Source organism: Dermacentor andersoni, chromosome 11, assembly GCF_023375885.2.
Source record: "Dermacentor andersoni chromosome 11, qqDerAnde1_hic_scaffold, whole genome shotgun sequence".
NCBI lineage: Eukaryota > Metazoa > Arthropoda > Arachnida > Ixodida > Ixodidae > Dermacentor > Dermacentor andersoni.
Window position 1 is genome coordinate 80,798,033 of NC_092824.1, and position 15,936 is coordinate 80,813,968.

At 47.4% G+C, this 15,936-nt stretch overlaps 1 protein-coding gene across 1 annotated transcript in view; it reads right to left on the reverse strand.

Annotated features, from left to right (window-relative positions):
- Positions 1–10,126, reverse strand: part of LOC126518011 (uncharacterized) — a 29,496-nt gene extending 19,370 nt beyond the window's left edge. Inside the window, exons 1-8 of the mRNA XM_050167852.3 lie at positions 10,087–10,126; positions 7,744–7,767; positions 5,788–6,113; positions 4,320–4,448; positions 3,404–3,679; positions 1,986–2,479; positions 1,048–1,216; positions 469–753 (exon numbers count right to left, since the gene is read on the reverse strand). Coding sequence (XP_050023809.2) covers positions 469–753; positions 1,048–1,216; positions 1,986–2,479; positions 3,404–3,679; positions 4,320–4,448; positions 5,788–6,113; positions 7,744–7,767; positions 10,087–10,126 — 1,743 coding nt within the window. The remainder of the gene's footprint in view (positions 1–468; positions 754–1,047; positions 1,217–1,985; positions 2,480–3,403; positions 3,680–4,319; positions 4,449–5,787; positions 6,114–7,743; positions 7,768–10,086) is intronic.
- Between the last annotated feature and the right edge of the window lie 5,810 nt (positions 10,127–15,936).

Here is a 15,936-nt window from a genome sequence, read left to right on the forward strand (position 1 = left end):
TTAAGTTCTAATAACTAAATGGAAACTTTTGAAGGCTGCTCATTGTTTTGGAGCAAGCAAGCAAAGGCGGCTCCAACTCACATTTACTGAACGGCTGTTCCACAGTTATTTTTATGATAGCTAGTTTTGGCAGATACACCTTTTCTTGGAGTCATCTGCTGTCGGAGGTCAAGCTCTCTGGAAATAAAAGGCAGCGAGTGGTTCGTCTCAACGTAACAAAACGAAGCCATGGCTGCAACCACTAATGTAGTCCATACTTTTTGTATAACTGTTTCTCATCATCCTTCTGAAAGAATCCGTTGGTTATTGGCCTGAGCGCTGTCATCAGTCCGATGACCAACAACAAAAAAAAAAACTTGTGAAGGTTTGCTACGGCGCCGAAGGTGTAGTTGATACTGCACCGCAGCGTTGAAGAGATTTTCACGCGAGTACGTGGAGTTGCGGACGTTGCTGAAAAGTTACACGTACCTTGACGTACTCCACGAGGTCATCAACGGTGCACTGCTTTTCCTGGGGGAGCACAAGCCGCTCCAGGGGCACGTACGGCAGCAGATGCTTCGGCACGGAGGGAGTCTGCTCGTAGCGGGACTTGATCTTCGGTATGCGGCGCCAGCTGCTCTTGTAAGAAGTCGCGTGAACGGTGTCGTAGTGGACCCCACTGGGACAGGCCTTCTTCACGACCTCACCAAGAGCATCGCAGACAGCGACCTTGACGAGGGGCTTGAGAACGGTCTCAGTGGTCTTGCACAGCTCCTGCAAAGAAGCGTCGCCAGCGGTACGTCAGTCGCGTTTGTGACTCCAACGATGGGACTTCCTTGACACGGAATGTACTTGTTTAGAGACATTATAATTACTTCCCGCAATTATACGTTTGCGAGCTGACGAGCGTGAATTCATGTTCGGTGTCGTGAAACCTGCCCTTAGGTGCCACTGTGTGCTTACGTAGAATAGTAAGTTAAGCTTGACGGCACATTAAAGGTGGCATCTGTACCGGCCATATACTTTCCGTACATTTACGCTTGTATGAGCTTCTGTGGTCATGCTTACCAAAAGAAGCTCGACGGTGTCCTTGTCGACGTAGGCCGAGAAGACGGACAGCTGACGGAACAGGCGGGTAGCCTCGTACAGGCTCAGCACCTGTTCCTTAACAAGGTCGACAGCCACTTCCACGGCCGACTTGCTGCCGGCCTGGCCGAGAAGGTCAACATACAGGGCCCTGAAAAATCGAGAGAATGTTTTAGCTTTCACTTGCGTGCATGTTTAGTACCCAGGTTGAAAATAATCATCGGCGGTGCGTTAAAATTAAAGTTAGATTCTGGGGTTTTACGTGCCTAGAACACGGTATGATTATGAGGCACGCTGTAGCGGGGGAGTACGGAATAATTTCGACTACCCGGGGTCCTTTCACGTGCATCAAATGCACGGTACAGGGGCGTTTTTTTTTCATTTTGCTCCCCTCGAAATGTGGCCGCCGTGGCTTGGATTTCATCCCGCGCCCTCTAGCTTATCAGCTCAACGCCATTGTCCCTGCGCCACCATGGCGGGTCGGCTGTGCGTTGGAATGGACTGGCAGTCGTAGGCCGGCCGCTTCTTGCCCCGCCGCCATGCGTGTTTGTGTCATGTTTCTTTACCTTGACTGCATTAGATAGGACAGTAGTGGTGCTAATGACAGGACAACACCTTTACTGTTGCCTAATGACTATGGATGCGACATTCGGTCTTAAAAACCAACAAAACAAAATTTGGCAATATGCTCCTTTGGTTTCATCTCCCATTTAACTTCTTGTCTCATATTTTCTTGAATATCAGTTGTGGGTACGCCTTCATTTTAACTTCCTTTTGCAGACGCACTTTCTTTTCTCCATGAGAAGTTGGGTTACTAAATCAACCTTGTACATATATTTCCTAAAGCTTCCAGATTTTCCCTTAAACACCACCCTATACGGCGATGTTTGTTTGTTACTTGTGAGCAAAGGGAACCGCACCTGAGGACCTGCTCCTTGGGTTCAAGCTCGCTGGTCTTGGTCAGGAGGGACTGCGGCAGAGCCTGCTTCAGCTGATCGGTGTTGAGGAGCGAGACCATGTGCACCAGCTTCAGCATGAGCGCGGGAGTCTTCTTGGCCTCGGTCTCGAGCTCGAGGCTCACAAGCTCCTCGGCGACCTGTTCAAGCACCTGAGTGAAGACTTCGGGCTTGACCTGCTCGGAGCTGCCCACGAGGTAGCTGTAGACCGGGAGGTCAAGGTACTCGGCGACCTCGGGCAGGTGAAGCTCCAGCGAGGTGTGGGGCTCGCCCTGGTACTGGACGGGAGTCGTGGGCGGGACCTCAAGACTGGCAAGCTCGAGCTGAAGGCGCGTGCGCACCACGACGGAACCGCTGAGCAAGGGCAGGACGGTGAGACTGTCGGTGAGGGCGCTCTCGAGAAGGCTGCCGCTGACGTTGTAGTATGAAACCTCGTGGGCGGCCACCACGGAGTCGTACTGAAGCACGTGACAAAAAACAACAACAGATTTATGATCTCGGCACTTCGATACGATGTCCCTGAAACTAACGTGAGCTGGCGGGAGACGCCAAGGGTACAACGATGGCGGGTTAAGCCTGGTTGGTCCCCTAACTCTTTGAGGGGTGGACTTTTTAAAATGCTCTTATTTCTGTTTCCGTCCGCCTAAACGCGTATGAAGATACCAGGCGTTCTCCCGAATAACATTTATGTGCTCCACTCGACAATACATCTCTTTCTGTAACAACAAAAAAGAAAGGTAATCTCACATTTCTTCAGGGGATTATATATACTACTACTAAGCAAGGATATCGATATTCTGACTTGAAATTAAAATAAAATGGGGCCGGCGAAGAAATCAAAGGCCTGTTAGCAAATGGTATTAGTCATTTTAATGGGAGTCCGTGGTTCCTGGTCTTCATTAATGTAAAAACACCGATGAATTTCACGTGTGCTCAAATTCATTCTTGTTATACGAGACTGCCACTGCAGTGTTATCTCTTACTTTCGTGGAACAAGCACTTATTTGTAGTGCGGCTACAATTTGCTGCCTGCTATGGTACATTACGACAGGGATGATTCTACTAAATGAGACGTGAAAGTCATCGAACGGTCAACTCTATTCTCAGAACAAGCTTTAATCACCGACCAGGGCATCGCACAAAGACGCCAATGAAGGTTTGCTTGCGGAAGGCTTGTTCCGACCTCTCACCTACTTTTTACGAGATGCCCATATGATATGTTCAGGGTTCGTCTCCTCGCCCTTAACTCATTTTAGTTTCCGTGACACTGTAGCAGTGAGCAATAATATCTAGGCTATATGTAAGAAATGCATGTGCAACGTTTGCAACAAACGTTTATATTCACGATTGGCGCAAGCTGAACGACTGTTCCACGTTCTTACCGGGCCGAGTCCCTCGGGGCATCCGGCAAGAGGCTTGCTTTCGTGAGCGGAAGTGTCCTCCTGGTATCCTGGAAGGTAGTTGTTGGGCAGGTGCTTGGAACACACGGCGTAGTACCCCTTGTGCGCAGGGCCGTAGGTGCTGTGCACCGGGCGGGTGAGCTTGCAGTCGTCCAGGTACTTGGTCTTGGTCACATTGTACACCGGGCCCTCGGTGTAGAGGTTCTTGGTCAGCGAGTGCACCTCGTACGTGACGCGGCAGTGTCCGCTCACACCATCCTGCGCGGGGGAGAGCGTCGGCATGGTTTACGAACTCCCCGGCTAGACGGCGCTGTTCGTATTCGTGTCTCCTAGATCTAACCACGTGACCTAGACTCCGCTCACCGACCTCTGTCTTTGTATTCCCTAATGTACGTGCTTCATTTCAAGGTTACAAAGGTTTGCGTTATCTGCAGCTGCTGTTGCTTACTTAAGCCTCCTTCAAATTTTTCGTGTTTGGCCTTACCGAGGCCACAGTTAGAACGAAGGCGAGAGCTTGCGCGCACAGTGAACGCGCTGATAGCACAGGCTTCCGAGAACGACGGTGACGTGGCGTCGTGGTGATGCCCTTTCCCCTCAAGCAACACCTGGCGCACTAGCGAACACCTTTCGCCCGCTGTTCTCCCTCGAGGCGCGCTCGTGACGTGGCATCGCATCCAATGGGAATTTACCTGCCGTTTTGCTGCTACAGACGGCGGCTTCGTCACTCAATGGGTCATTATTTGCGCAGACCCAATTTCCTTGCCTTTCATTGCTTCAGCTTCGTATGTTGCGCAGCCTTCGCGTAGGTGTCTCGTTCGCTGTTCGAGTGTGATAGGTTTCGCTTGATCAGTTAACAGAACAATCTGTTAACAATTTTCGCACTTCGGCTCCAGCTTACCTCGTAGTAGGCGGCCGAGGTCGGAACTTCCTGGGGAGTCTCAACCTGGTTCTGGAGGAGCGTCAGCACGGACTTGTACACGTTGCGAGCCCAGCTCGAGACCTCGGGGCTGACCTCGTACTTCACTACCTGTAGACGTAGACAAACATGCAAGCATGCATCAGCTCAGCCGTGCTATGAAGTGCCACTTGTAAAGCTCACGGAGCTGTAGTGTTACTTGGGAGCCGCATGACGCTTGATATGACCAGTTATTGTCACTGTATTTCATCTTCCTAAAATATACATGCATAAAAGAAGTTTTGCTGCGTGTGCAATTACCTCCGAGTTTCATACTTTCAAAGATTTCAATTTTGAAAAACGGCACTGAATATAACAAGCACCCTACACACCTACAGTAGGAAGTACCTTTGTTCAACAAATAGCCGTAACGTAATTATTTCACTTTACTGGCTCCTTGTGGGTCGTGCTACCGAGAAGTAGCATTATCTATTTGAAATGTCTGAGTGCTTTTCGTTTCGGTTAGGTAGACTACCGTGGGCGCTCATGCATTCCTGCTGTCTTTGCGTCCACTCAAATTGGGCTCGCTCTGTCGCGAGCTCGTCACGTTTTTGCGAATTAGCGCCGCATGCTTGCCGTTTTTTGCACATTTTTTTACGCTTGCTGAGCAGGAAAGCTATTGGGCAACCAACTTGGGACGGCACATTACGCGTGTAAAAGAAGTGGAGGCACCGGGACGTGAAACGGATGTGTGAAGAAGCCTGATTTAGATTTACCTTAAACGTCGCACTACCACCCTGACTCGCGTCCTCCCCCCCCCCCCCCCCCCTCCTCAAAGGGATACCAAAATGAAAAAAAAAACGAATTCAGCTGTATTAGCAAATGGCGCTTCTGAGGTACAAAAAAATTAAAGAAACTTGGGCTTCGAGCCGCCACTTGAAGCCACCACAACCAAAACTGCCGGACCATTCTATTTAATACAGTTTTTTTTCTTCTTCTCTTGTTGTGAGAGCAGGCTTGATAAGCCACATAAGGCGTAAAAACGAGGGACGGGGGGCTACGCCGTCGTGAAGTTCTCGCACCAGTTCGTCGTGACGTCATGGATTTTGATGACGTTTGATCTTGGCCCAGTTAATCTTTCTTTTTTTTTTTTCGTCGTCAAGGATGGAGTTCATTTTATACTAAAAGAGGCAAAGGCGTAACTTAGTAAGCTTTGAAAACCTTCACTGACCCGTGGACAACGGCCCGAATATATGGGAAATTACTATGAAATCCGTGACGTCACACTCTCGCACCGACGCTGGATCATGGCGCGACATTGAAAAGGAAGATTGTCTGTGCCTCGACTTATTACTGCGAAGCTAACGAATATAGAGTTTTGAAGCAACACTTCTTCGGTTTAAGCTGATTTAGGTTTTGGTGATTGTTTCAGTGGACTTGACACTTGGTGCCTTTCCCTCGGACGCCTCACCTTGCCGGCGCTGAGGACGAACTTGACCGGGTAGCGGAACTGCTGCGAGTAGTCCACCGCGAAGGTCTCGTTCAGCAGCGGCACCGACACGTTCAGCGGCACGGCGGTCAGGTTGTCCAGGCCGCCGTACAGGTGCTCGTGCTTGACCACCGAGAAGTTGAGGAAGCGCGCCTCGTACGTGTCTTGTCCAGTCGAGTAGAGGGCCAGGTCTCCCGCGTACTGGAGTCCAGCGCCCTCGGTCACAGTCAGTTCTGGGCTCTTCAGGGTCACCGTGGCCCGAACCTTGTAGACCACGCCGCCCGACGACTGGGTCGGTGGCACCGGATCTGCGACAGGCCGTGGTTGCTTAGTGGCTATGGTGTTGGGCTGCTAAGCACGAGGTCGCGGGAACGAATCCCAGCCACGACGGTCGCATTTCGATGGGAGCGAAATGCGAAAACATCCGTCCGTTTAGATTTAGATGCATGTTAAAGAATCCCAGGTGGTCCAAATTATTCCGGAGTCCCCCACTACGGCGTGCCTCATAATCAGATCGTGGTTTTGGCACGTAGAACCACCATTATTGAATTGAATTGACCTACACGCTATTTAACGTCTGAGAGTCATCGCATGTGGTGGGCAATCATCGTGATCACTAGCCAGTTGTACTCGCCGAAGAACTAACACGTCTCCCAGTGCCCCTGTCCTGCGAATTTGGCACCCATTCTTCGCCAGCAATGTCTATTCTTTTTTTTACTTTTTCACTCAGTCTGACTTCCTACCTCACTGGCTACAGTTTTCTTTCCCGGGTATCCATTTTGCTTATTTAATTGGCCATCACTTTTGTCTTGTATGGACTTCGTAATCACTTTCTTTCCCTCTTAATTTCAACCAGGATACGTCCCACTGTGTCCCCGCAGTCCACGTTGATGTCTTTGTAAGTTGCGTATGTCAGGTTAGTAACGAAGGATATCAAATGCGCTACTTTCTGGGAAAAAAAAGGAAGCTATTCTAGTTGCTAGGCAGCATTGCAAGGCTTGAGCTTTTGCTGCCGTAGTGTCTGCAGCCTTCCACAGCCCTTCTTTTTTATCGGTTGTCTTTATAATCATTCGCTGAAGTTTAGCCTTTCACAAAACCGCTGGCAAGCATCGGAAGGCAAACATTGTCAGCAGGGGCTGGTCGAACTGCGTGACCGTACAGCAGCAAAGACAGCTACGAGGGCTGTTATACAATATCTGCAAAGCACCGCAGATATCTCGAGACTACTCTGTTCAGTGATTATTGCGTACATGCATAACTTCTTTCTGTCATCATTATCTTTGTCCCCTCTCCTCTTTCCCCTGTGCAGAGTAGCAGGGCAGAGCGCACTATACATATCATATAGGCCGACCTGCCTGCTTTTCCTTCAATAAATTATCTCTTCATCTCAGGCAGTCTAAGATGAGACGAATCCCTTGCTTATTATCTAGGGTCTCCCTAACGAGCCTCGCTGTATATGCGCCATCAGAATGTATCAGTTTAAACTGCCGCATTTGGCACTGAAGGACTTTTTCCGCTACGAGCGTAGAAGGCTGTGTGACAGGGAACAAAGGAGACGAAGTCTACTTTCTGTGCTGCTAGCAGTTTTTTCCTTGCATCTGCTCGATAAGATAGTCGAGCGATTCGTTTCTCTACGAGTAGTGTGGTTGCCAAGTCTTGCTCAAAAACATATAAAACTGTATAAATCCATATCTTTTAGGTGAAGAATGGCATGGAAATACCGATGTTGTTTGACGCTCGACTTTGCAAGCGGGGTCTAAGGATCGCGATGATATGAGGCGAAGATATGGCAACAGCACCATCCGTGGCTTAGCTCTGTTTGTTTTTGCTGCGCAGTGTAGAAATCAGCCTTACCCTGGCATTCAAATTTATAAAGTTCAATCGCTCAGTGTTGCAAAAACTACACAGAGGTTATTCGTTACCAGTCGAGATACTCACCGAAGAGGACGCCATTTGCCGCAGCTGCAAAAGAAAAAAAAGAAAGCAATTGAATTAATTTATGCAACAAATAGCACAGCTCAAAATTCGTGTTGCACATGCATTACAGATAGCGTAAACACATTTCAGCTTTAAACCGAGGGGTGTGCTCGAAGTTATATTTGTTTTGGAACATGTGACTATTGGAAACATTTTTACACCACAATCTGCTTGACTTGCGACCAGCTTGGTGCGTGTTTCACTGTTGTTGTGCTCTTCTTTTTTGAAACTCGCTTGTGTAGTATCACTCTTTTTTATGAATATATATTGCTTAGTGCTATATTCGGAGCAATGACCGAACATGGGAATTACTTTGTTATTTACTGTATCAAAAGTAGACATTGTGTGCTCGCAAAAAAAAAAAAAAAAAAAAAACGGGCATTACAAAGGCACGCGATGCACTTAAGCAAAAATGTGACCTTTTTTTTTCATAAGCACAGCACGATGCTAGTGGGTTTTTACAATACGTTCGGTATTACGTACTAAATTTCGAAGGGTAAACTTAAGTAGGACATCGCCGAATAGCGAGAAGCGTTTCGCTGACGCCGAAAGCCTTCGTCAGGTGCACATTTGCTTCCGCGAGCTGTCGTCTGGCATCGGCGATTATCGGTAAATCAGTTTATCTGCTTCAGTGACGCCTTTTTTCGATTACGAAATTTCCTCCCGGCCACGATACATTTGGAACGTGTCGCAAGTTGTTACTGTTCTATGGTGATGGAGAGACGCAAGCTCGCGAAGACTCCTTCTTTTACCTGTCGCTGTAGCTTAGTACCTATGGCGTCGTGCTACAGAGGTCGTGGGTTGCACGCCGGCCTCGGTGGCTGCGTTTCGATTAGGGCGAAAGGCAAGAACGCTCGTGTCCTTAGATTTATGTGCGCGGTAAAGAACGTCAGGCGGCCGAACTTATCCCGTTGTCTCCCACAACGGCGTCCCTCGTTATCAAATTGTGGCTTCGACACGTAAAACCCTAGAATTGAAATGATTCTTGTTTTTTTTTTTCAATCGCAGCAACTGACACTGTTATGTACCATTCACTCGCCGCCGGTACCGATCAATCTCAGATGAAGCACAGTTACGTGGCAATCAAGGAACGTACTAGGAGATGAGCTTAGTACCGCCGTCGCGTAGGTGGTCACTGTACTCAATAACAATCGCCGACTATAGCCGCATCCTTCTGAAGGCACAGTCCTTTCCTTCAAAATTCTCATTTAACATTCCAGCCATCGCTCGCATGGCTTCGGTTTGCGGCAATACGTGCAGCCGTCTGCTCACGCCGGTTTCGATGGTCGCTACAAACACCGTGAACTGTTTTCAACGCAGCACTATCGACAGCACGCATAAGCGACAGCTTGCCGAAACGCGTCACTTCCTATTGCATTAACCACTATAGACGCACTATGCTTCGTGCGCCGCTAGATGATCGAAAGCCGCATGCAGCTGAGGAACATGTCAGGAGGTGCATCTAAACAACAATTGCAGCTTCTGCTCCAACGGCGTCCAGACTGGCGCATATCGGGCAACGACTACGACATCGCTTGAGAGACTTCTGTACTGTAGCTTCGTTAAGCTACAGCACGCGCAACTTGAGTCTCAATGACGAATACTTTAAGTTTGCTTTGAAGTCAATGGTACGGTAATAAACCAGCAGCCACAGATTACAGCCCTTTCCTAAGCGATATCATCACTTGTGTTCTCTATAGCAACACCGCCAGGAGCTAGGACATTCGCCTTCGCTGCATCATGCATCCTCTTCATTATAGGACTCTACATGCCACGAGGTTACACATGTGGCCACCTAACAGCCTGGAACGTCGCCGAGACCTTTTCATCCTAGCAGAACGATACCCGTCGCAGTACTTCTGTGGTTATGGCATTGGGCTGCTGAGCCCGAGGTCGCAGGTTCGATCCCGGCCGCGGCGGCCGCATTCCGATGGGGACTGAATGCAAAAACGCTCGTGTACCGTACATATTAGGTGCACGTTAAATAACCACAGATGGCCTAAACTACTCCGGAGCCCTCCACTACGGTTTCCCTTATAACCCGCCCAGGAGTCAAATTTCCACAATTCAGTTGAACTCCTCACGGGACGGTGCCATTACTAGAACCAAATACCCGCTGCTAATCCGTCTATAGTCCAAGAGCGTCGACAGGCGGGTGGGGTCAGCGAGCAAAGGGACCTGCGAGCGGTGGTACGGTGGCTAGTCGAATCCCTCGAAAGCGCATCCTCCGACACCGAGCGCTCGGTGAAGCGTGAGCAGAGGGCTTCTCCGCGTAGTCCGTGCGCCAAGCGGCGCAGTGCTCACCTGCGAGAAGCAGCAGCGGGAGACCGCAGAGGACACGCATCCTTGGGCTGTGCACAGGGGACAACCGAGCGTGCTGCCCTGTGCCGCCGGCCGCGGCCCGTTATATAGGGTCCCGGGGCCCGCTGCTGATACAGGGCTGACGCCGCGGCTGCTCGTCTCAGCAGCCGAGATTAACGGGGCCGGAGCGCGCTCGGCTCTTCTGCCGATCCGTGTGCTTGCCGCTGCTGCTGCTGCTGCTGCTTGCCTGCGACGGTGATGAGAGCGGCCTGGCGCCTCTTCGCTTTCTTCGGGTTGGTTTGGCGTGCGGGCGGCGCACGTCGGTGGTGCACATTGTTGGGCTGGTTGGGTGCACCATTTCGGCGAGACACAGCTCAAGGACTGGACAGTGCGGGCGCTTGATGCCGACTATGAGACACAGTTAATTGTGGACGACAATTTCCACGGAACACTTATGCAGCCTCTTCACGAAGAAACGCTGCACTAATTTATTTAGTCATAATGTCCCCTATGGCAAGCCGAACGGTAAAGAAAAGGGTGGGAGGAGAGGAGTAACGTAAATACACGTATCCACACCTGAAGATCTATGGACAAGTGCACTAGGTACTTCGTTAAAAATAGGCTGTTCTTTCTTTTCATTTTTTCACATCAGAGTTGTATATCTAAATGAGTATAAGCATTGCTTAGCATTCATCGAGTTTCTTTTTCTTTAAGCTTTGCAAGAGTCTTTTTGCCCTGATAAAATTACTGCTTGATGGAAAGGGACTCTATGTTAGGGACGGTGGCCATCTAGGACAATGTGCGCAGAACCACCGCCCGAATGAATGCGAGGCATGAATTCTCGCGATACTTGCATGTTGTGATAGATATAGAAAGAGCCGAAAGAACCATTGAGAAGTTTTCGGAGAGAGGGCCCAGCGGGTATCTCCGAATGACTTGTTGGCTTAATAGCTTGATGACATGTTCTGGCGATCGTGCGACAGAACGTCTTGAAGGAAACCAGTTTATAAGTGATGTCATGGCATTTTGAGCGTAGGTGCTATGGTATTATCAGCGTTGTTTATCAGCATATGTCATGTGTTCAGAGCTTGACACATGGTTTATCATACGCCAGAGCCCCGACGCAATCATCACGTTTAAGTATTAACAAACTGCGTACAAAACTAGACTCTTGGTAGGATTGTTTTTCAGTTTGACGAGCGCCACATGCCCTAGACTATATCAAGAGGAAATTGCAGCGGTGGAATTCATATGGACAGTGGAATAGGCATTAGGTGCGTTGATGCGTTCAATCCTTCCTTCAATATGTTCACATATACATATACAGGAACAGATAAGACATATACAGAAAATACGTTGGGTACTTCAGCATTTCTCTCCCCTCACCACCCATTTTTTCTCAAGATAGAATCCTGGTAACTCCACTGCAGTAGTAGCTTTTCAGAGGTTTCTTTCTTTTTTTTTCATTGGCCTCAGTGAATGTCAAATGTGCTACATCGCTTTCCTGTCACCCTGTCAACACAGTTCTTGAACTCAAATCGACGGCAACAAGTGGTTATTTTTCATTTTAGTGAAATGCAGGCGTGCATCGCATGTTCAAAATGAAATGAATTACGTCTCAATCTCGGCGCACTCGGCGTCTGATGGCTTAAATTTGCACTGCTGTACTGCCGTCCTTAAAAGCGTATCACCCTAAACTGTGTTTGGTTTAGGCTCACTGTCCTGCCTGACTACTTGCAAATCGGGCCTGTATGATTTCCTTCTTGCATTAAAATGTGCAGGGAGGAGGTACCAACTTCTCGGATTCTTCGCTATACAGACAACAGGGCCGGTATAGTGTAAGAATTCTTTTCGGTCAATTCCATTGCTTCCTTATCATCTATTGTTCTTGACTGGTCAATCCTGGTGATGATGTAAGCGGAGTACCTCTCGGACCACTGACGATGCCCGAAAAGGCAAAGAATTGAAATAGAATCGTTACATTATTCTGGTTCACAACTACGAAAAGGAGCAGGTTACGCAAACCAAGCAGACGGTAAGCATCTTAAAGAACAGGAAAAAAGCCTTGCTTCTTATCTCTGAGCTCTCGATTCACTTAGTGTTGCAATCAGTGGGCTGATATCATGTACCAGGGTTCGTGAACCGACATGCGCACTTGTCCATAACGTCCCTCTAATAATCATGTATTAGTTGATTTGAAGACTATTGATGGAAGTTTTTGAGAAATTTGAAATATTTTTGTGCACTGTATACATCCTATAGGGTGTTTTTAATCTATGTACCACCAGCATTTGGTGATTGTTCGTCGCCCGTTTCATTTTTGTCTTGATTGTTGTTGATGCAACTATAGTGAGTGTAAATTCGTGTTCGTACTTGCAAAGACAGCTGCTACGTCCGCTCAGCCATGCAGTGTGCGTTACTTTGTCATCCTTTCATTACGACAGCTTTTACCCCGGACCCCGAATATCGTCTATGACCTGGGGCAAATAAACAATCACCTACTTACTGTTATAGAACACCGTCATTGGTCTGAAGCTTTGGCGTCCGAATGCGGGGAACAAAACACCAATGATGGAAATATGTTCAATTCAATTTTCTGGCATACATTACTGTATGCACATGAGGTATAATGGCTATTGTCCGCTTGTCTGTGGGTGATGTAGACGTTTTGAAGCAGCAGCACAGGTAGCATTAAACTGTTGGCACAGCAAGGCCATGTAGCGTGATCCAAGCTGCCTTTATTACGCCCACAATAAAGTTCATTCTTCCAACAATTATGCTAGAGTCTTCGTAAATATTGCCCTGAGACTCCATGCGACCTTACGTGTGACGCGGCATGCCAAGTTTAACGTATATGCTTTGTGTTCTATGCACATCAAAAAATGAAAAGCGGAAGTGGGGATTTCCAAGAGCCATTAATCCTTTGCGCGCTGTTTCTAGTCTTCCGAAATTTATCAAATCACTCGTCTCTCGATTCTTCTGTCGTTTCTGCGAACGAATAGGGATGGTTAAAACCGGCACCAGTATTGGCTGGCTACTGGCGCCGGCACAACCGTGACACGTTGTAAATCGAGCCTTGACTAATGTCGTTCGCTGGGAATCTAAAAACAGCAAAGGTTAAACACCGCTGCTGACCACTTATCCCAAGTGGCCGCACTCTTTTAAGAGCACGCTGAAGGTGGCTTTCTTTGTCGATGACATTCATCTGCAGGTTCGACGAGAGGATGAATCCCAACATGGTGTTCGCTCCTCGCAACACATCGTCGTTAGGCTGTGCTCTCGGAGGCCACGATATTGGCTATCGTGCTTAGCTGGATCACATGCACCGGGCATTCTCTTCCACTCACTTCCCTGTGCACTGTCTCTTAGCACGTTGATTCGAACTTTCCCTAACTATCAACTCACTTAGACATGGAAAAAAACGAAAAAAAAAAAACGCCTCGGCATCTATGGTTTCCGTGGTGTTTAGCTCAACTGCATCGCCTCTTCTTTTAGATTTGGTGCATCTTTTCGTTGTTTTAACACCGAGCAGGCGTTATAACCTCGGTTGCTAAAATATGACTGGTCGTCCTAACCAAAAAGGTCTGCCGCTCAGTCCGGCAGAAAGAACTCTTGCAGTTGTAGGTGCACGCATGCTTTGACCGCGAAGGTCTGTCACTTCGGGGTTATCGCTATTTACCGAGAGGTTGGCTGACTGACTGCGAAAGCTCGGTGCAAGGTCCTTGAACGCCGGTTAAGTGAGAAGCAGCAGCGTTGCCTTTAGACACCTTCAGGAAAAGCAATCTTTTTTCCGGGCGATCTTTCTCTCTGGCCGATACGAGCCACGGGAATCTTGCCATTCAGCGGAACGTTTCCTCTTACCTTGGCTAATCGCAGCAGGGTTTAGTTAGGGCAGATTGACGTTGCCTTTTTTTTATTGATGTGATATAAGGAGATGTTGACGCACAATTTAAGGCGCCGGCTACCCCTTAGCTCTTGAATGGGTCTAGCCTACAACATACATGGTTCAAGATTACGTATCAAATAACCTTTTCATACAAGCACCAGAACTTGTCAAGCAATGTTTTCTCAGTAACACAATGACGTAAGAAATACGTGGTGCATACAATATACAAGTTAAATGACTTCGCAGTTCTCCAGAAGAAAGTCTCAAAAAGTACAAATGATACTTTCGCCTAATAATACAGTCTCTAGTCAGTGGGTGGTACATTACGGATGGTACAGTAAGCGGGAAAAGGGTCCCAGCTTCAGAAACGAAAAAGCTAAAATACAAATCTCAGAGCCTTTATATCGACTGCTTGCTTTGACAGCCCGCCTAGCTGCTAAAGGCGAAGGCGTCAATGTATCAGAATTAGCTAATGTTAGTGATACATTGGCAGTGTTATGGGGTAGTAGAACACTTGGTGCAACTCGACATTCATCGGTGTGATGAATGTTGCACTCGAAGAAAAATTAAAAATCGAGGTAACACGCGGGTTTTATAATTGTAAAAGTCTGGATTGTGGATTGCACCACGGCTTTTCATAGTTCGGAATGACTTACTGCTTAGAGCAAATCGAGTTCTTATTGAAGACATACAAATGCCGATGGTGACGTTTCACGAATCTAAATGCGCAAAAGTGTAAATTTAATGGGCAACGAATAGCCACAATAATTTGATACCTTGAATCACGCTAATCTTTACACTTTCATCACCAATTGTGCTTACCGGCAAAAGGGAAGCTACGATTGCTAAAAGCAATACTTTCAAGTAATTATTTTTTGTCTGGTGTTAGGTGTGTACAAATTTCCGGCCGGGCTTTACTTGAACCTTTCTTGGATGTTTAATATTCTTTGTTTTTTTTTTTTTGCTTTTGATGTCACATTATTCTTGTTTTTTCCCGCATATTCTTGCACGTGCTACATAGTCCTTCCGGGTTCAGGATAAATTGTTTCCTTTTTCATAAAAAAAAAAACAATAATGTCAAAGGTATCACCTAATACGTGTAGCGTGTGTATTGTTGACAGATTGGTTTCTGAAACCTGACCTTCCCTTTCTGCAATGCTTCTACTCCAAGACACTGGGTTCAACGCCCGCTCGGACAGTTGTTCCCTGAGGAAAACGTTAGTGGCTGAGGAAAGCTTGAATTTCGCAGCCCGAAGCCGGCTTTTATATTTTTTTTCCGCCTCCACTTCGAAGCTTGTATCTGGCCAAGAGAAAACGACGCGTTCCGCGATAACGACTTAGCGCTTCGCCAGGAGGTCTGCACGTGCCCTCTGCTCAACATAGGAAATTTCTTTTAAGAGAAAGCTTGTGGATGAAAGTTAAAAAAATTGTGGAAGTACCGGCTTCAATAAGTTATTGATTAATTGATTGAGGATCCGCGCTCGGGAAAATTCAGCAAAATCGTTCACTTCTATTCTTTCATGCTTTTGTACAAACACATGATGTCCCTCTGATAAATGATTGGTGGGCCAGGAAAATTTTCAATTGAGAATTCACGGACCTGCATCTCAGTAGCTAAGAGCTTCGACGAGGCCAGTGGTTAGTTGATATCGGTGACGCACTAAAGAATGCCCAGCTAGTGGAACGCCGACGTAGTCGATTGGGCCTCCGAGAATTTAAGCCATTCACTCGGGTTGGCCTCCGTCTACATGTCTGAACGGGCTATTCTGGAATTTTGATTTAAACTAAATATCACCGACAAGACGGAACCCAGTCCAATCTATTTCCGAGGTATTATTATTATTATTATTATTATTATTATTATTATTATTATTATTATTATTATTATTATTATTATTATTATTATTATTATTATTATTATTATTATTAAACCCCGGCCGAAAATGCCAAACTGAACACCCTCATTA